This window comes from Eleutherodactylus coqui, chromosome 12, assembly GCF_035609145.1.
Source record: "Eleutherodactylus coqui strain aEleCoq1 chromosome 12, aEleCoq1.hap1, whole genome shotgun sequence".
NCBI lineage: Eukaryota > Metazoa > Chordata > Amphibia > Anura > Eleutherodactylidae > Eleutherodactylus > Eleutherodactylus coqui.
The window spans coordinates 39,930,228-39,952,066 of NC_089848.1; the positions used below are offsets into that span (position 1 = coordinate 39,930,228).

Genomic DNA, 21,839 nt, shown 5'->3' on the forward strand with positions numbered 1-21,839 from the left:
CGACGGCCGGAAGAGATCTCCAGTGCGCTCCACCTCCATTGAGTGGGCAATCATCGCTCCTGTGTGGAAGCACAAGAGCGATAATCGCTGGGATAACTGTTTGTAAAGCAAAAGTTAGGATAGTTTTACACAAGAGGAGCGCCAAACAGCGAATTAGGTCTCCATTCCTATTAGTACTATTACATTACTAACCTTAATAAAACGTTTGGCCACTCGACAGGCCTCCAAGTAGGATCGGTGCAGCACCCATTTTCCTGCAGCCATCGAAGCAAGATACTTCTCATTACGGAGTGGATGTCCAACAATAATGTGTGTGCAGCTTGGGTCAAAGCACTGTTTGTCGATCACTACTCCCCCTGCAAACAAACAAAACAGGTTAAAACGTGTATCTTTCACTCTACATTAAGGCCCATTTAGACACATTGATTATTGCTCAAAAGATGTCTTTTGAGCGACCTTTGAGCAATAATCGTTGTGTCATTTACATCGCAAGATGATTGCTCAAACGCTGAGAACACGCGGGAAGGGGGGGCGCTTGTTCTCTCCATCCAGCTGTTCCCCGCTGGAAGCACCCGGCTGTCATACAGCCGAGTGCTCACAGCGGAAGATGCAAAAGACAAGCGGGGTGTCCCCGCTTGTCTTCTGCATCCAGCTGTTTTGTTTTTTTACACGGAGCGCCCGGCTGTTATTCAGCCGAGTGCTCCGTGCGGGGTATGAAGAACAGAGCTGGACCACTCTGTTCTTCATACACCGCCTTTCATCAGTGAGCAGGATACAGCTGAAACAATAGTATCAGCTGTATCCCGCTATGAATCCCTGATAAGGCTCATCGTTGGATGAGCGACGGCTTAACGAAAATTGCACAACGTCAGTGCAGTCACACACAACCATTATCGCTCAAAAGATAGCTTTGAGCGATAATTGTTGTGTCTAAATGGGCCTTTACCGAGTCCTGCAATCATCAAAAGAGTGGAGTGCAAGATAACAGCATGAGCGAGGAAAGCGTCTGAGCACTTTAAGTGAACAAGCCAGTAATTCAGATATTCTAAGGTCATGCAGTAGAATCCTTGGGACTCCAGAAATGCTGCGCAGTGCTGTAAAAATAACATCAGATCTATACTGGGATCCATTTACCTAACTCCTCAATGAGCTGGCAGTAATCAATTCTTTCCTGCGGATTTAAGGATGAAAGCTGGAAACGACGTTCCATCTCCTTCTCTTCATCTACAGGATTTTTATTCTGCAATACAGTCCATAATGTTAATTTTATTACAACGAAGACATAAGACACGGATTACAAAAACACATTTCACACAGTTTACTCTGGCAACATTAAAAAAAGCTAATTTTACATTAGTTACTAGGAAATACATTCTGATTGATAGTAAATGTTGCTAGGGTTTACGGCGATTGAGCCCGCCCTGCAGTTTATCTGGCGGTGCATTTGTGGCTCCTTTTTCTGCGAGTTATAGTTAATGTTACAGACTGGCTTCCTTAACACCTAGCCATGTAATTGTAGATTGTGTTAAGACACAATTACTTAAAGTGCTATCAGACAACCCCTTTCAGAAGACGGGCACCTGGCAAAGCAGCAGCCAGCAAGGCATTTCCTATTACCTCGGCATTTCCTATTACCTCATGGTCAGTCAGATGAATTACTGTCTCTGTAATACACAGACAGCTTAAAAAGGGAACCCGGTCAGGTCCCCTAAGCTGCCTGGGCAGCACTATAAAGTGATAGACCACTGAAATCAGTGTTTCGGTCACTTATACCGATTGCCCTTAGTGGTTTTGCAAACTTACTTTTGAAATTTGCAGGACTGGATTGAAGGAAAGTCCAATGAAGCTCCTGCATGTTATATAGGCACTCTCCCTGCCCTCTTCTCTCCAGAGACCAATTGGCAGGTCCCTCTGAGAGCATAGTAATACAGAAGGACCAGTCACTCAACAAACCACATAGCTGGAGTATATGAAGTCTGTAATGTGGAGCAGTTTGCAAAATATATGTAGACATTTTAGAAAATCTGTGCAAAGACAGATGGAAGCAGCACGGCAGAATGAATCCAAACTAACCATTTCCTTGGGCTGTGGCACCACCATCGGCTTGGCTAGTGGGAATGCGATACTAGGAGCCTGTGGGGTGGGGATAAACTGGTCTTCTTTAGCTGGAGACTGAAGGTCTTTTCCTTTTCTCAATGCTTCATCAGCTGCAACATTTTCCATTTCACATGCTTCTGAAACACAAGATTGCCATTTTCTTTTCTAAGGGCTCCTTCATGCAGATGTATTTGCGTGCGCAAAAGGCAGTGAATAGAACACATTGATTTCAAATCGATTTACGTATGCGTATTTTGCTTGCGCATTTTTGGTCATGCAAAAAAAGATAGAGCATGCTTCATAGAAGTCAATGGAAGGTGCGCAAATGCATGCGCAATATACAAGGGGATGCGTGAAACACTGCGTAATTCCACTGGAAAGAGAACAAGTTTGGAACCACTTAGCCACTTCAAATCGGTGCTTTTGTTTACCGCATGCAAATGAGGGCAGAAGGTACAGTAAAATACGCAGATACGTATTTTATGCGCAAAAAATTGTGCTAAGGTGTGTGCAATTGTGCCTGCGCTCGTGTGATACCAGCCTAATGTTCAGTGTACAGTTGCAAACAGTGCTGACTAATGCAAAAGTTAGTTTTCTACAGTAACTGCATTTAAATACCAAGTACCTACTATTGCAGACCAAGTAAATTTATAATACTCTTCTATAAAAAAAGACAAAAACTATCATGCGCTAACCAAAACAAAAATTATACATATGCAGGCTTTCTACATAATATATATTATATATATTTTTTAAAATATATAAACCCTACCCTGATTTTTTTGGGAGGCTTGAAATATAAGCTGTACCCGCATTATGTTAAAAAAAAGGAATACTTACCTAACAGACTCGGTCTAGGTCCTCCTGCTGCTGTCCGGAGCTTTGCCATGCGTCCTGCAGTCCTCACTCACTCCCTGGTTACGGGATTCATAAACCCCACCTCCAGGAAGTGATGGCTCTGATTGGTCCTCGAGCGCTGCTCAGTCAATCAATGCAGTGCTGGATGAACCAATGCGATGGCTGTGATTGGTTAGTTGAGCGCAGCATTAATTGGCTGAGCATCGGTTGAAAAACCAGTCACAGCCATCGCGTTGTGGAGGTAGGATTTATGGATTGGCCAATCAATGCCACGGCTCAGCGCATCGCAGCTTCAGAGGGCAGTGGTAGGGACCTGGGGCGGTTCTTTTGTGGCAAAAATTGATATAAGACAGGGTCTTATTCACAGAGAAACACAGCATCAGGTATTCTTACCTATATCAGCTAAGTCTGTGTCAGTGAAGGATTCCTTTAACTGGATTTCGTCATTAGTTTGGGTTTTCACATGCGGCGGCGGAGCTTCTAAGTATTGCGTAGGACTATCAGGCCATTGCAGGTTGCTTGCTAGTTTAGCCCTCTCCTCTCGTGCTGTTGGGTCATCCCAAATAATTTGCTCATTTTGAGATGGCTCCGTATTAAGATCTGCTGGGGGCTGCTGATAATTTCTAAAAGTATAGTAGATTAGTTTAACAACTCTTTTTTGCAGCAAGCATACACATGATATAATATGTGACATATCTAGCCATCATTGTTCACTATTAATTCATTATGACGGTAACATACTCAATGCAGAAAATCTCTTTCAGTACCTTCTTGCTTCCAGCACTCGGCTACGGCCATTTCTAGCAGAACGAACGCCTTCCGGAGTGCAAGGAGAGTTGTCAAACCCTGCCCTGGTTAAGGAGGGCCTCCGTCCTTGTGCATTCACCACCGACGTTGCAGACATTAGCTCTTGGAGCTGTCGCTGGAAATTCTCCCTCATCTCAAGTGTCTGTGTAAGAGCTGATCACATGATTAGAGCACACAGTCAGAACAAGGCATCCTGAATTACTTACAAAAGGTAAATGTTTAAAAGCAGATTTCTATGTCAATAAAAAAATAAAAAATAAATTCATTAGAAACGCAAATGCTTGCCGCAAGAATTACCATATTTTTCTGACTATAAGTTGTAGTTTTCAGCCAGATAAAGTCTTGTTGAAAAGCACCTGCACCTTATAGCTCAGGGCAGGGGGGTCTGATAGAGCCAGACACCCCTGACCGCTGCTGTAATCATCTGGCAGTGCTCCGACGTAGTGCGCTGCCCTATGATCGGGAGAAACTCTGCAGCCATACATACTGCAGCTGCACAGTCCTCCCTCTCCTGCCCGATCAGTCCCATCCAGCAGATGACCCTATAGAGCACTCACGTATCTTCCCCCCGGGGTGCAGGTCCTCTTCTGTTCACAGAGGGACAGATAATAGCAGCAATCAAAGGTATTGCAGTAGCAGCAGGACCGTAGATTAAAGGGGTTGTCCCGAGGCAGCAAGTGGGTCTGTACACTTCTGTATGGCCATAATAATGCACTTTGTAATGTACATTGTGCATTAATTATGAGCCATACAGAAGTTATAAAAAGTTTTATACTTACCTGCTCCGTTGCTGGCGTCCTCGTCTCCATGGTGCCGACTAATTTTCGGCCTCCGATGGCCAAATTAGCCGCGCTTGCGCAGTCCGGGTCTTCTTCTTTTCTGAATGGGGCTCCGTGTAGCTCCGCCCCGTCACGTGCCGATTCCAGCCAATCAGGAGGCTGGAATCGGCAATGGACCGCACAGAAGCCCTGCGGTCCATGGAGACAGAGGATCCCGGCGGCCATCTTCAGCAGGTGAGTATGAAGACGCCGGACCGCCGGGATTCAGGTAAGCGCTGTGGGGGTTGTTTTTTTTAACCCCTGCATCGGGGTTGTCTCGCGCCGAACGGGGGGGGGGTGTTTAAAAAAAAAACAAACCCGTTTCGGCGCGGGACAACCCCTTTAAGTCATAGCCATGTGGAAGCAACTAGAGGGGGTCATGTGTTACTACACTGTATGTGGGGATTTAGTGGTGATAAAATCAGTATTTAACATGCCAGCTGTAAATGGGTGTGTGTGTGTGTGTGCGCACACATGTATATGTATGTATCAGAGTTGTGCATGCTTCAGAGCTGTGTGTTATGTGCACGTACAATGTGCGTGCAGCAGTGCTACATGTGTGTATAACATTAACGTCTGTGCTTGCGCCATTGTTTGAATGGGCACATTAGGTTTAATGGGAGCAGACTTAATTGGTAACCCAATTTTCTATATTAGAACCCCAAAGTTGATGGTCGCCCATCCATTTTGTTAGCCCCCAGAGACGTTTAAATGAGTGTGGAATGTTTTTCCCATTTTCTGTTTAACCCTGGGTGTGTCTTATAGTCCGAAAAATACACTGTGCCATGTAGGATTGATCAGCATTGTAGAACCTTGTAAGAATTGTGGGTTTATGGAAAACCTGCCCTAATGCCAATTGTTAGGCAGTGCATTACTAAAAGGCTAAATAAAATACCGCCTTGACAAACCATCATGTAAACATGTATATATTTATTTTACCTCCTTTTACTCCATTTGCTTCACTTTGAACAGTTCCTGAATTACGTGTCCTCATAGGTGAAGTTTCAGGTAGTTGATCGTCATCATCTGGTAGTCCATTATTCTGAAAAAAGGACCTGCGATATTACACAAATATCTGTATGCCAGCTACACAAATATCTGTATGCCAGCTACACAAATCAATGTCACACAAGAGCCGAGCAGTCTCCCTGTGCTTCTGCTCGTGACTTGCAGCACATACCGTTGCTGTGGCTGGATTGAACTTACTTTGTATGAGTGCGTTTTATCCTTTCACCATAATAAACCAATAAGAGCCCATTTAAACAGAACGATAATCGCTCAGATCCTCCCAGCATCATTCAGTGTAAATGCCGGCAGCAACGGGACCAGAAACGCTAATTCTGCAGGCATAAAAATCAAAAATCGGCCGGTGTAAGTCTAGAACAACTTTTTGGGTGGTCTGACCAACTCTTCACACCTTCATGGAACTTCTAACCGGCTAAATGGAAGAAAGATTGGGTGTTTATAAATGGTTTCCTGAGCCTTGCATGCTGTAGGTCATTTAAGGGTATATATGAAGGCTTTTGACCAGGGCTCCAGGAAGAACTGTGTGTCAATTTGGTGTTCCCAGGAACCCACAAACTAGGGTGGTACGGTGTCCTTGACTTTCATGTTAAATGGAAGGGATGGAGATTCTGGGATTATTGACATATAAAACAGAGGTCAGCGGCGTACAGAATGGCTTTATAGTCGCGAGTCCCTACCGTTAGGCCCTTTATATCAGGAGTGATACGTATGGCAACCACTGAGTGCTTCATTACTAGGGCATATAGGAGGGGAAATAAGGGGCACCCCTGCCTGGACCCATCTGAAATCGTAAAGGGAGATGAAAGGATCCTGTTCACAGAAGGGCCATAGTCTTATTCAATATAATGGGACCAAGTCTAATTTGTGATAGAATGACCGATATATCCTCCCTGTGTACACCAAAAAGGCATTCGGCAGACAGTGGCACTCAGCCACTCAGCAGGTTTCAGCTTTAGTTAACTGAAGGGTTTCTGTTTTGTCTCGAGCTTCTCTGCCAGATATGAAGCCAAATTGATTGTTGTGGAATAAAAGAGGGCGATGTGGCGCCAATCTTAAAGCCAAGATTTTTGCAAAGGAATACATGTAAATCGAGAAGAGATATTGGTTGATAGTTAGAATAGATGGAGGGATACTTACCAGGTTTGGGGATCACTGCAATACGTGCCGCCAAGGCTTGTAGTGGGAAGGGGGGCGTTACTGATATGGTATTAAATATTTGGTCACGAGGTGTGCTAGGGGGGGCTGGAAAGGGTTTATAAAATGTGGTGCAATAGCCAGCAGGCCTGGTGCTTTTGCTGGATGGAGCGCAGCATGTGGTGTAGGGGGTTTCACTTCATGAAGTGCCAGCTGCAAGGTTACCCGGGGTGGACAATGGGGAGCCAGATACAGCATCGGGAGATGAAGACCCCAGACTTTGGTGTCCTGCAGTGCCAAGGAGAACTGTAGGAGAGCCAGGTACATCTCAAAAGGCGTTCCCTGTGTGAGCAGCTGCCATGTTCGATCACAGGCTGCAGCACTCGCTTCTGTCAAGGGGGCTGGATTCACAACTGGGATGCCAGGATTAGCAGATGGAGCTTTTTTTTTTTTTTGTTATTGCCCATGGTATTCAGGGCCCGGTAATGCAGTGGAGCTCTCACTACATGCTGCAGCTTGCCACCATAGCGGAGCTACGCCCCGGGACTTATACTTGTTTGATAGGCAATGAGAATCAGCCCTATAGAAGTGACTTTTTCTCAGCAACGTTGGACATATGGGGTGGGTGTTGTGAGAAGGATATTAAAAAAATAAATAAATAAATAATAACAGCGCGTGCGATAACATGTATATAATAGAAATAACACTTAAAAGAAATACTCCTATGTATAGCCAAGTGAAAAGTTATGTTTTGTTTGGTCTAAAGAGTAAATTAATATACAGATTAGCTCTTTAAAGATGAGCTCAGAGCGGTTTCCCCAAAGTTCATTTTTTATTTTAACCCCTTCCCGCTATATGACACAGTTACGTCATGCAGCATCAGGGTATATATCGACCTCTCTTCATACAGCGCGGGCGTCACCTGTTTATTACAGCCGACACCCACAGGCAATAGCTGCAATCATCCACATGGCCAAATTGCGGCTATTAACCCTTTAAATGCTGCTGTCAATTCTGACAGCAGCATTTAATCCCCCTGAACGATGCAGGAGTGATCAAAGCATCACTAGTTGTGGTCTCCCTCAGGGGCTAAAAAAAAAAGGGAAAATAAGATCAATAAAGTTTTACTAATTGTGAAAAAAAAAAAAAAAAGTAATAAAAAGTTTAAATCACCCCTTTGCCATATCTATCTATCAAAAATCTAAAGCATTAAACAAAAATACATATTTGGTATCGCGACGTCCGTAAGAACCCGATCAAAGTAGTGCATTATTTACCACGCACAGTCAACATCGTCCAAAAAATAAATACATACATACATAACGCCAGAAATGCACTTTCAGTCACCCTGTCTCCCAGAAAAAAAATGCAATAAAAAGCAATCAAAAATTTGTATGTATTCCAAAACGGTACCAACATAAACTACAGGACGTCTCGCAAAAAATGAGCTCTCGCACAATGACAGAAAAATGTTTTAAAAATTATTGTGCGCAGAAGATGGAGTCAGAAAAGAATTTAAAAAAATTAAGGGTCTTTGTAAAAAAAAATAAATAAAAGTAGTACAGCAAAAATAAATAAATAAAATTTTTTAAAAAAGGTAAACTATACAAGTTTGGTCTCGTAATAATCATACTGACCCATAGAATAAAGTTATCAGGTCATTTTTGTTGCAGTTTGTGCGCTGTAGAAACAAGACGCACTGAAAAATGGCAGAATGTAGTTTTTTTTTTTCAATTTACCACATTTGGAATTTAATTAAAAAAAGTTTTTCAGTACATTATATGGTACATTTAGGCCTCATGTCCACGGGGAAAATAAGAATTAAAATCCGCAGCGTTTTTCCCGCAAGCGGATCCGCGCCCCATAGGAATGCATTGACCACCCGCAGGTAGATAAATACCTGCGGATGGTAATTAAAAAATTTCTGGAGCATGAAAAAAAATGGACATGCTCTATTTAGGTGCGGATCACGCCTGCGGGAGCTCATAGAGCACAGAGCTCAATTGATCTCCCGCATGAAAAATAAAAGACAATTACAGTGCATCCGCAGCCCAAATCCGCAGCGGATCTGATTTTCCCCGTGGACATGAGGCCTAACCCCTTCCCGCTCCAGGACGTACGTTTACGTGCTGCAGAGTAGGGGTATGTATGAAGAGAGATCACAGCGCGACCTCTCTTCATATACATTTGGTATTGCTGTACTGACCCACAGAAAAAAAGATATGTTATTTTTACTGCACTTCCATAAAGCAAACTCCCGAAAAATGGTGTAATTGAGTATTTCACCATTTAGCTCCACTTGGAAAACTTAAAAAAAACCAAAAAAAACAACAAAACTTATAATACATTATATGATACGTTAAATGGTACCATTCAAAAATACAACTCATCACATAAAAACCATGAAACCTCATGTAGATCCGTCACCAGAAAAATAAAAGCTATGAAAGCTTTTGAAAGTGGAAATACCAGAACTGCAGAGTGCGATCCGGACACAGGAGCATCAATGACCCTTGGTCATGAAAGGGTTAAGCTATTCCAAATGCGGGTTATTACCGTACCTCCTCATGCTTGGCGATGGTTGTGGACAGCTTACTGCTACTGTGGGCTCCATCTTGTACAGCACTGATGTCCAGGCTCATCTTTGGATTGTACGTATGAGGGTAGAGCGACTCGGGGACCTTTCTTTGTTCTTTTGCGCACTTTTCATTCAAAAGAAGCAAAATGAGGCATTAATACAACAAGAATAAAAATGTATATAAAAAGCTGGAACAAAGAGTGCAACAAATCTCCGATGCAGAGCTATAGACGGCGCGCCAAGACGCCCTCCCAGAGGTCACTACATGACGGTCCGCTCAGCCTATCTGTAAAAGCAGCTCAACCCCAAAAGTCACAATAAAATTGAAATAACCCTTCTGAAAAGGTCACTTTTTTTTTTACTGTAGATTTTGAATTTATGTCTTAAGTAAATCTATTTGGCACAGAAATGTCGCTTTAAGTGCATTTTTAACCGCTTAGTGATATAACTAATTTTAGCCTTAACCCCTTAAAGACCAGGCTGTCTTGCATCTTAAGGACCAGACACTTTTGGGGGATGTTACCCCTGTGGTGGTTTTACTGCCCTATTTCTCTTTTCCTTTAGCTACCAAAATTAGTTTTTACTGCATTTTTTTTCTGTGACTTGCAGGGCTATTATTTAAATATCTTTTTCAATGACTATTTTTAGTTTTATTGTGGGTAAAAAGCTACAAAAAAAAAAAAAAAGTTTTTTTTTTAAACATTTATAATTCTTTTCTTTTAAATTAGTATATTTACAGTAAAATAAAGTATGAGAACGGGTGCCTGATTTTGTTTTGGACATTTTCATATATAATGTGTATGGTTTTGGATTACAGGGCGCATATGGTGACGGTTTCGGTTGGCATCAGCAGGGCGTCATTTGCTTTCTATGCATAGATTTTTATTTTATTCTGTAATTTTATTTGTTTAATTTTACTTATTCTTGTAACTATTTTTTTTAACCATCTATGACTCCCATGACGTCATATAACACCTCTGTGGGTCATTCACATGGTCTTTTTTTTGCTTTTACCCACTTCTCCGCTGTAGCTGGGGCACCCACAGGAGCCCCAGTTACAGGGGAAAACATCCCCCTGTAGTGACAGTAGTCAATGACAGCTGATCAGGGTCTGCTGGGACCCTGTAGTTCTGCGGTATCAGGGGGGACCTGGCGGTCACATGAATCCCCTGAGGGCCTGACCTGCTCCTGATTGATTGCAGGAGCAGAGGCTTTAATCCCACTTCGTACATCTGCTATCAGGCAGGATTAAAACCCAGGACCAAGCGTCGTATATTTACTGTGCTTGGTCCTTAAGGGGTTAAGAGCTAGTAAATTGTATCCCTTTAACTTTAATTTTTTCGTCAATGTAGCTATAGGACACCTTGTATTTTGCGGGAAAATGCTAGTTTTTATATAAACCAATCACGGGTACATGTAATGTATTGAGTAACTTATTTTTATTTTTTGCTCAGGAGCAATCTCATTACTTTGGTGATTTGTTTTCAGTGCGATAGAATTGTGTTACCTTTATTTTACGGGTCATTACGATTATGACAACACCAAATTTATAGGAGTTTTTATTGTTTTACCACTTCTCACAGTATGAATGATTTTTTTTACAAAAATACTTTGTGTGGCGCCACATTCCAGGATTAGAGCTTTTTTTCAGGTGACAGAGCTCTAGGAGGGCTTGTTTTCTGTGGGATAACTTGTAGTTTGATGCAATTTTGAGGTATATATGACAATTACTTTATAATCCTGTTTGGGGAAAGTGATATGATCAGAAAATTACTATTTTGGCCTTTTTAGTTTTGTGTAACGGAATTTACCAAGCTGGATAAGTAATATTTCTAGTAGGGGGTTGTTATACATGCGGTGATACCAATCGTGTAGTTTTATTCTTTTTGGTTCATTTTTAAATTTTTTTTTCAATATTTAAAGTTTTGAAACCGCTTAGATGCCAGGGTCAGCAATGACTGTGGGGTTAAAGAATGTAGAGAAGTTAGCAGACGAGCATACCCTCATTATTTCACGTTTTCTCTAGGAAAAACCCCATGTGTAACAATCAGAGAGCAAATATGCTCTCTGAGTGATGTTGGGGTGATAACGAACAAAGATTCATGTCACTCCTCTCTTGCGACAGGGAAATATACAGGAGAATCACAGATCTCTGCTTTGGCTGGACTCTCCTCCCCCCAATAGTATATGGTAGAGAGCTCACACAAAGCAATCTGTAGAGTCAGAGTTCCATCAGCCACACAATCTTTGGCAGGTGACAGCTCAGCAACAAGGGAGCAGGCGAGTACAAAGACTAAATCTCCTTTAAAAGCACTATAACTTAGTTTATGGTGCTGTAGGGGAGGGGTAACAGATAACCTTTAAGGGCCACAAAATGCTTTTGAGGTAATTTTAAAGCCAACAATCTTAGCTTTAAAATAACAAAAGCATTTGATAGCCCTGGTAGAACCGGAGCTACAGCCATGTAAAAGTAGAACAAGCTTTGTTCGCCCAAAACGGAGCTCGTCCTGGACAGCTGGTGGTGTATGGGTAAAGTTTGCATCGCTTTTGAAATAATAAAAAATATCTAGTGAATTTCACTTAATATTTCTCTGATGGAGAAGTGAGTGGCTAAAATATACTAAAATTTAACTAGAACAGATGCTTAGGAGAATCTAGATGATACTTACAGACAACAGCCAATGTTCAGAAACTATATGGATGCCATTCTTCTCCTTTACAGATCTGAATTCCCGGTTGGTGTCATTCTGCTTTCCTTGATAAATAAAGTGTGTTACACTTTCATCGAAGCACCACCTGGAATAAAATGTATTAATGTGGCATTTTTAATTGCAGTGAAATATGTATTTTGCAATCAAAAAACCTCTCCCGAAGCAAGGAGCCCCGAATGAACCTCTATGGCACAGCTTGCAGAAAAATGTAACCGTTTTGATAGTGATGAGAAAAGTAACATGAATGAAAAAAACAAAAAGACGCCTTTATGTGATTCTTTAGTTCATCTGTTGTGAAAAAATACCTGAATTCTGCTCCAAGGGAAGCTGCGATGGCATTAAGATCGCCTTGTTTCTTGCTGAGCTTCTTGCTCACACACATAACCACATCTTGAAGTATTTGGGGTTCTTGATCTACCTGAAAAAAAAAAGCAATTTATACATGTTAGTCCCACTGAGCACCGGCTAAAAGGTAAAAATCAAAACATTGGCGCTATAAACTCGTAATGCAGTCCGAGCCTAAAGGAGACCTACCAGAGGACGTGTTTCTTTTCATTCACATTCCCATGTACTGCTTTACTCTCTAACCTTATATATTGGTTATTAGAAATTCATGAAAAGTCAAACAAAAAGTTTAACAAATTTAACAAAGTATTTATGGCAGTTTACTGGCGTGTAAAATTAGCAGATTTTGGTTCACGCCATATTTGCGACTTTTACTTTTTCTCAACACCTTTGAAAAGTGGAGAGAGATGTGGCAGAGCCTCCCTGACTATCATTTATACCACAATCCAGTGTACATTATAGCTGAAATATATGCCAACTCACAGCTGGCGCACATTTCAGATTGTGGTGCACGGGCAGACTGAGGTGCATCAAATATATTAGGATGCTTCTGCCTCTTCAAACACTTTTTTTTTTAACAAAGAAAAAGCCGGCCCCTAGAAGGAGTTGTCATTTTGCGGCAAATCTCGTCCTGCAGATCTGTAAATTATGACAGTTGTGGTGATTAGATGAACGGTCTTGTCACCGGAGGCCCTAAAAGTAGTTTCCCCCACCCCCAGGAGGCTCCTTGTGTGTAGTGACCTCTTCTTCCACTTGTGTAGAGCTTGTTGATCATTAGACACCTCTACGACGCAGAGAAGAGATTTCACCCTGTTACCAGAGTCTGAGAGGGCGCATTATTGGGATGTGAGAAGCTGGCTGGTCGTATCGATGAATTGTCCCCCACCAGTTGTTCTGACCAGGCTGTTAGGAGGTTTTGGGACCAGTGGATGTGTGAGGGCACACAAGGTGACCGGGCTCAGGACGCCTCCTACAGACCACCAGCAGAGAGGAGTGTCTGACCAGCCTGTTAAGAGGTGTTGGGACCAGTGAATGTGTGAGGACACACAAGGTGACCGGGCTCAGGACGCCCCCTACAGACCACCAGTAGAGAGGAGCATCTGATTGTGCTTGGGTTTGCGGACAAGCAGCTCCAACCGTTTCCTTGTCCACCATCCAGAGAAGGGTGGCACCCTCATTACCCCCCTTTATCTGTCAAAAGAATTTCCAGGCGCTCGGCTGAAGGACATTTGGACTTATGGCACCCATTACACGAACTGTCTTTGACACTCATCCACTGCAGTGATGTTGTGAATGACGAAACCGTACTGCTATGGAGTGGAACCAGGTTGTCTTTAGCGACGAATCCAGGTTTAGTTTGGGCACTGACAACAGCCGTATTCGTATCTGGAGACCTCGAGGTGAGCGCCTCAACCCTGCCTTTACTGTGGAGCAGCACACTGCCCCCTGCTGGTGTGAGGGTCTGGGGGTCCATCGCATATGACAGTCGGCCACCCCTGGCAGTTGTATGAGTGAGGGACAATGAAAGCTCCGCGATCTGTTCAGAACATCCTGCAGCCACATGTATTCCTCTCATGGCGGCTTCCAGCAGGATAATGCTCGGCCGAACACAAGGGGGGTCACAGGAATGTCCCCCACAACATTGTCACACTTCTGTGGCTGCCCAGTCATCGGATTTATCACAAAAAAAAAACAAAAACAAAACACCACAACATGTATGGGACCATCTGGGACACCAACTTCAACAGCTTACATCTAGAGACTCAATTACAGCAAATGTGGATCCAATGTGCTGCAGGGTACCATATGGAACCTGTATGCCTCCATGCCCAACCATATCACATCTTGTATCCAAGCTAGAGGTGGTACAACAGGGTACTAGAGCCTCCATGCCTGCCCGTATCACATCTTGTATCCAAGTTAGAGGCGGTACAACAGGGTACTAGAGCCTCCATGCCCATCTGTATCACATCTTGTATCCAAGTTAGAGGCGGTACAACAGGGTACTAGAGCCTCCATGCCCACCTGTATCACATCTTGTATCCAAGCTAGAGGTGGTACAACAGGGTACTAGAGCCTCCCTACAAGGGGTTAGTTTTACACAATAAAGCCGCCTTTTGCTCTGATATTGTAATCACTTATATCAGCCTTATAATCACACAGAGACAAAGTGTCATTAAATTCTGACAGCTCCTTCTAGGTCTTGATATATATTGTTTGACAATGAGGGTACATTTGGTATATGCTACTCCAGTGGCATTTCTAAGACTGGCCTGAGATACATGTGCCCACGTATGTTTAAGTGCATATCTTTCTTGCTTGTGTGGCGAGTGACAGAGAAGACAGCGGGTATATACTGCTGCCACTAGGAGGAAAACATTCCTTTTCACTGTGGAAAGTCCTGGCTAAGATCAACACAAAGTTAAACCTGCAACATAAAGCAATCTATGCAGAGAAGACAAAGACGACTACTTACGTCTTTCTTCTCGGCAGCCTTTAGCTGCGGGCTAGCAGTGGTAGCAGCAGTTGGCCGATTACTATTTGCAAGAGCCAGCTGCAAATTTCTGCCAATAACTTCTGACAATGGCGTACTTTGGGCCTTACTCTTCTGGTTGGCTCCTCCGGGTGTTTCCAGTGCAGCAAGGGCATCCTGTAGGGATTATAGAAAAGAAGGCTGAAGCCTCTGACCTCTGTTTATTCTAAGCAGTTCTGCGTCCTACCATTTAAACGTATATAATCACAGATTTCACTTGGTGCTTTAAAGCTGGTTGTAGTGTCAAAGTGCGGGCTTTTCTCTTTTTTCCTCACTTGGAGTCCGTTTAGACTTGCCGATTTCTTGTTTGAACGATCAAACGATGTCAAAGTTCGCTCTTCTGCAGCCTGTTTATACAGGCAGATACATCGTTGGCTCGTTCAAGCAAGAAGTCGTTCACATTCGCTGTATAAGTAAATGAGAACTGAATGATCGGTATTTAAACTGAATGATAAGTGAACGAGCCAACGATGGATTTTAGGTCTGTATAAAATGAACGATAAGCGAATAAGTTATGGCTCGAATGTTGGCTGCGTTTACACTGAACAGTTTTTGAACAACATCGTTCCGTGTACAAGGGCCATTACTAGTTGTATTCTCACAGCCATAGCCAGGAATTTCAATCAACATCCCTGGTTACAGCATATTACTCAACAACCAGTGCCCAATGACCTGGTGTAACGCCAGGCCAAGGTGCAGTGGGGCTGCACTGCTCACTAGACTAATGAGTAATTAGAAACATATGAAAAAAAATGGAAAAACCCTTGAAAATGTGATAAAAACAAAACTGTCTGCATTGGCAATCCAGTGCCGACACTCCTTGGGGTCCCTCGCCAGTCTGTTCAGAAGTGACCAGCAATGACGTCTTGTACGGCTTGTGACTGCGGCAGCCAATCCATGGCCCTAGCAGTTACATGCCTGCTGGCATCATGGCTCCCCCAGTTGGCGGTGATACAAATAGCACGGCAAGTTACCAGTTACTGCTTATAAGTGGGCAGCATGTGACCGCTACAGCCAAAGTCTGCAAGGATCACACAAGCTGGAACACTGGAAAAGGAGGAGAGTACGGTTTATTTTACGTTTTTTTCACACTTGAAGGCATTTTCAGATTTTTAGGTCTCAAACACCCCCAATTACTATATGGTCTTGAACGCCTACATATACACACCATACCTTCACATCGAACGAAGGCTTGAAGAGTTTGTCTTTACACAAAAATTTGGATGGTGTATCAAGATGTAATGACGGCTCCCTTGCAGGTAGTTTACTCTCTCCTCCGGGGGTTGGAGCTTTTCGGTTGTGCCGCGACAAGACAGATTGGAACGCCTTGCTTTGAAAGCGATTCACATCTAATGGGGTTACTGCTGCTTTCTTTAAGGCTTCTGGACACGTTACTTGGCGGTCTGGGGTATCCTGCATAGGTCTGGCTATTGTTGGTCTGTAGGTCTGACTTACAAAACTGTCTTCTTTATCTACAAGAAAAGAAAAAAATAGATTTTGTAACAACTTACCATAAAATCTCTTTCTCGTCTTGTTCATTGGGGGACACAGCAAAGACCTTGGGTATAGCTTCTGCCACTAGGAGGCGACACTAAGCATAAAAGTTAACTCCTCCCACTAGCTATACCCCCACTGCAAGCATCGTGCTAGCTCAGTTTGTATGCAAGCAGTAGGAGCAGCCAGTAGAATACAACAACAATACATATTACAAAACAATACTCACGGACTGTAACTCATTCCAACACCGTGTGCAACTGCACCGAGAATCCTCCCACTAAGGAGTATATGTTACAGACCTGATACCAGACTGGGTGGGTGCTGTGTCCCCCAACGAACAAGACGAGAAAGATTTTACGGTAAGTTCTTACAAAATCTAGTTTTCTCGTATGTTATCATTGGGGGACACAGCAAAGACCTTGGGACGTTCTAGAGCAGTACCCAAGGGGGCGGGAAAATATAATAAGTCTCATGAGTAAGGAGACAAATCCTCTCTTTAACTGCAACTAACCTTAATGGATGACTAGTTACCCAGCATGCTCCGAACGGAGCGTTAAGAGCCTAAGTGACGGCCACAACCATCTTTCGGAAAAAAACTCCTGATAAGGAGCTTTCAACTAGGTACCCGTTGTCAGAGTACTGTGAGCCGTAACCTGACCCGAGAATATAACTGCCTGGTACTGTCACCGTGTACTGGCGCGAGGTAGAGTCAGTGCAAGAAGTCCCCTCGGATTTGCGGAGACTACCATCAGCGTGCCCGCGCGATAAAGAATGCTACCTGAGATAAGTACTCTTGTGTAGTCAGACCGCTCCCACTTGCCACCGGAGCGCTCCCTGGCTGAGGCAATACCGAGAAGGGTGCCCACCGGATACTTCACTGAAGTGGATCCCCATACCAACAGCAGCGGGAGAATATTCGACAGGGTTGTTATTGACGTCTCCTGACGACGACCTTCGGTACAAAGTCAGCGTCCAAAACAACGCTGTGGAGCCATCTGCGTCGACACTTCGGGGAGTTGCATGCCTTCTAACTTCCGACCTAGTTGTACGTCAGCTTCCATATAACTCCAGGTTGTCAATATCACCTTCCCAGTCCCGCTGCGAGAGAATAATCCCTTTGCGGGCCCTAACCGCTTCTGGTCGAAGAAGCTTGCGACAGAAGGTTCCTGGTTACCTTTTAAATATCTGAAGGTGTCATCTTTGCAGCTGACTGCCACCAAAATGTGGGAGACCCAAGGACCGCAGGACTGAATTCTGGTCCCAGGCCGCATAGCTGAAGCTCAGCATTGCTCTAATGCTGCGTATCCCTACGGCCCATCCATCTTGTTGGCGACCTGGTTAGCTGTAGATCGAGAAGGACTTGTGTCCAAAGATCCTTCAACGCCATATCCTGTCAATGCCCGCAGCATTCTCCTCGGCATGTGATCCTGAGCTCCCGAAAAAGTGTAGCTTTGGACAGGAACTGACGGATTGGTTAGATTGGGTTGGCCCTGTACCGACATATTGGTGCCACCGCATGAAACCACTAGACACAAGACGTTGGCAATACAGTAAGGGCACACCGGTACGGAAATCTCGCTGGTCCCATTTGAGGTAACCTCAGTAGTGGAAAGGGACGATCCCCAGGGCTTGCCAACAGTACAAGTATAGAATGTCACACGGTTTCCTGCAAACAATAATGCAGGCAGACTGCGGTAGGGTCACAGCGTGCTCCTGGATCCGTCCAACTTAACTCCGTTGGACGTGTTAACATCCTTATGCGATCTGTGGTGAATGCTCGAGTAGCTAAATTAGAGACTGCTCTGAGTTAAAGTTCACCTTATGGCCCACATCTGCCCATTCACAATATAGGGGAAACGTGGGCTGTTCTGCACTCATCAGGGGGCAGCAGGGTACTATGTCCCAAACGGCATCATGGCTGTAGGCTATCCACATCCGAACGTACGCGGCTGAATCGCGAAAGCTCACCGGCTGCAGGGCAGAGAGGAGGCGCGATGTGTTTGCCGAGTTCCTATGAGTAGTACTCTTTCCATCTGGAAGGTACCGCCAGTCTCAGCAGGTTGGAGAAAGCCAACAGGCCGTTGACCATCTTGTTCATAGGACGCGACGTATTCTGGGCGTCTCCCAACTGTAGTGAGCACCCGTAGTTCATGGCTGTGCTGCGGGAAACCGCCGATGGCAACGACTGGGTAGCTAGCCGTTAGGACCGGCCCATTCCGAACCAGCATGATGAGTGACGCCTGCAGGGTATTCCCGTGCTAGTACTCCTTCCATAAGGAAGGTACCCCAGGTCCCATTGAGGTCGGAATACAGCTGACCGTCAGCTAGAGTCATTGCCTGTAAGCAAGATATTTTCCGCTGAAGGTAAAACTCGAATTGCAGGGACTCTGGTCGGTCCCTGACCACGTGTCATCTTGGACACGGATACTGCAATAGGTTGCCTGCAGGAAAGTGCAGGAGGGTACAGAGAGCTACCGCTAGGGAGGTCTCGACCGGGTCCGGACCAGACATGAGGAGATGTGTCCGGAGAATCCCTGAGGTAGAGAGCTCCTTCCAGATGGAAGGTACCACATGTAACCAGCACTCTGGAATTTTGTACAAAAAGAATCCTCCTCTTTATTCCGCGGTCAAATGCATAAAAAAAGGCTGCAACGTTTCGACCTGATGCAACAGGTCTTTGTCAAGCATGCATGTCTTTTTGTACAAAATTCCAGAGTGCTGGTTCCATTTTTCAATTGAATTTCTTCTGTCGTGGTGGGGATCTACGAGTCCAGATCCATTGAGGGACTGTGCACCAGGTGTTTATCCACTCCCTATCTGTAAAGGTTGTACTGCTCTCCACTTCTCTTGATTATTCGGAAGGTACCACATGCGTCAGCAAGCCTGGAGCATGCTGACCATCAGTTTGAGCCCTTGTTCGTAGGATGAGAGATCCTCTGGCTGAGTGCGACTCTCGTACTATAGCGAGAGCGCACGTAGCACGTGGCTCTGGCCGCCTCTGGACTCAAACACCGCGGTACGTCTGGCTGCAGGGGGGCACCTGGAGACCCGGAGGATAGGGATGGCTCAACCGGGCCAGAGCACACACGAAGAGTTCGGATAATTCCCTGATCACAGTATTCCTTCCGGAGGAAGCTGACAATAACCAGGGGGCTAGTAGGCAGCCAATGTTCAACCCAGGCGGGGCAGACAAGAGGAGCCATGAGTCCAGGGACTCCCTGTATGAGCACTCCTTAGGTATGGAAGGTGCTACAGGACTCAGCATGGCCGGGAAATGCTGATAATCGGTTTGAACGCTGTTGTCAGTAAGGCGAGATATCCTTTGCTGGAAGTATCTCGTACTGCAGCGAGAGCGCACTTGGCATGTGGCTCTGGTCGTCCCCGTCCGCGTGTCCTCCTGGGCACGGACGTTGCGGTCCACTGGCTGCAGGAGGGCAACAGGGGAGCTACCAGGGCATGGCTCAAGCCGGTCCCGGAGCACAGTATAACTGCGTACCCAGTGGGATCCGCACACTGGCCAGCGGCGCCACCAGAGACTGTAGCCGCGTAACGCTTGAAAACTGCGGGTGCCTTCTAACTGCAACCGTAGCCATACGCTGGTCAAATCAATGGTTGCATGGCAGCAACATTCAGTGCATGCAGCAAGAGGAACTGCATCTCCCTGCACACACACGTGGCGGCTTGGCCACAATTTTACGTGGCCGCGGCGGCTACAAGGAAAAGGGAGGGAGCTCGTGAAGCACAAGACCGTGCGGCAGGAGCTAAAAAGTCTGCGTGTCAGAGAACTAAAAGGTCCGCAATACAGGGCCCGCACGGCGGGGAGACAATCCCCGTGGTCGCATGCACGTGCCAAGGGCACCATAGCACACACAAACCCCCGCACGGAGGTCCAAAGCTGGAGCCGCAGTATGCGTGGCCAGCAGCCGCGCCGCCAGCCGTCCCCAGGTGACCAGCCGAGGCGGTCCAAATCTGGCGAGCCGCAGGGTCCGCAGCTAGAGCCGCAGGCAGCAGAACTACGGCGCACACACTAACGGCAAACACAAATCAGCCGCGGCCGGCAGACACACAACCCACACAAGCCGCGGGCGGCATTACCCAGCAGCTGGTCTGACCATCAATTAGAGCCAGCACAGCGGCATAAACCGGCAGCGCCACGAGCGGCATCACAAGCACCGCAGCGGGCGGCAAAAACAAGCCTGGTGACACCCATTATGGTCCGCATGGCGGCGGACTAACAAAATAAACTCACATACTTACCTCCTGCCTGAGGTAGGCCGCCTGCAGACGGTCGGGTCGGATCCGGCTGTGAGAATTCTCGCAGCGGGAACCGACCCGAGCGTCTGCAGAGAGCGGCCCCGGCTCTTTCATGTGCTGGCTGCCGGGCAGTCGGCGCATGCGCAGAGCTGAGCCGGCAGCCGGTGAGTGACGTTTCTGTGCGGGACTCGCAGAGAAATAGACCTTGCTGCGATTTGTTTGCCGCGTGAGATTTCGCGCGACCATCTGCATAGGATTCTGTTTGTTAACGCAATCCTATGGCAGCTTCCAGGGGCAGAAATTCCGAGGGAAATCCCGCCCGTCTGCAGGCGGCCGTAAGGTGGCTTCCCGGCTCCAGCAGAGCTTCTCCCCACCATCGCCTGCGTTTGATGGGGCAGGGGATGCCGGACCATGAGAAGGGGGGGGGGGGGGAAGCTCTATGGCTGGTGGGTCACACTTGGTTTGGGGGCCGAGTGTGCCTCCTTGTCTTCTGAGACTTGGCAGACAGAGGGTTAAGTTCTCCTCTGTTCGCCCTCCTCGGTGGGTTAACAGGGAGAGTCCTGCTTCCCCGTTATTCCCTGGTCCTTTGGAGATAAAATAAAAAAATTGCAAAAGAAATAAAAGATTAGTCTCTGTAGGAGAGACGGTCCTGCGTCCTGGACACTAAGCTAAAAACTGAGCTAGCACGATGCTGCAGGAGGGGTATAGCTAGTGGGAGGACTTAACACTTTTATGCTTAGTGTCGCCTCCTAGTGGCAGAAGCTATACCCAAGGTCTTTGCCGTGTCCCCCAGTGATAACAGACGAGAAATGTATATTTAACTAAAAAGCATGATTAGACATAATTAATGGAACGGACCATGTTGGCATTGTTGGCTTTTGGGTTCAGACATTAGAAATGTACTTAAAGAAAAAGCCTCCCTGCACTTCTCAGCCTCAACTGCAGACCACCGAAGACCAAGCGTTGCCTCCTTGAAACACACTAGTCAGTATGTATTTGCGCGCACAATACGCAGTGAATAGCACATATTGCTTTCTATGGGTTATTCTCTGAATCTTGCGGATGGCGTTGCACACGTACTCACTGCTGCCTTTAGCGCACATTTTCTCGATACGTGCTGGACTGCATTTGCAGGTCCAGGAGCAGCCCATTAATTAGCACTGTTGAACCCATAACCCCCA

At 45.6% G+C, this 21,839-nt stretch overlaps 1 protein-coding gene across 4 annotated transcripts in view; it reads right to left on the reverse strand.

Moving 5' to 3' along the window:
* The window catches only part of TOPBP1 (DNA topoisomerase II binding protein 1), a 63,752-nt gene that overhangs the window by 14,141 nt on the left and 27,772 nt on the right, over nt 1-21,839 (reverse strand). For 3 of the 4 annotated variants that reach the window (XM_066585216.1, XM_066585213.1, XM_066585217.1), the window contains 11 exons: nt 16,081-16,379; nt 14,851-15,024; nt 12,335-12,447; nt 11,988-12,114; nt 9,302-9,442; nt 5,520-5,622; nt 3,723-3,915; nt 3,349-3,578; nt 2,074-2,234; nt 1,135-1,240; nt 193-356 (listed from right to left, as the gene is read on the reverse strand). In XM_066585216.1, the coding sequence (XP_066441313.1) occupies nt 193-356; nt 1,135-1,240; nt 2,074-2,234; nt 3,349-3,578; nt 3,723-3,915; nt 5,520-5,622; nt 9,302-9,442; nt 11,988-12,114; nt 12,335-12,447; nt 14,851-15,024; nt 16,081-16,379 (1,811 nt within the window). The remainder of the gene's footprint in view (nt 1-192; nt 357-1,134; nt 1,241-2,073; nt 2,235-3,348; nt 3,579-3,722; nt 3,916-5,519; nt 5,623-9,301; nt 9,443-11,987; nt 12,115-12,334; nt 12,448-14,850; nt 15,025-16,080; nt 16,380-21,839) is intronic. The other variant, XM_066585215.1, reaches the window with a different exon arrangement.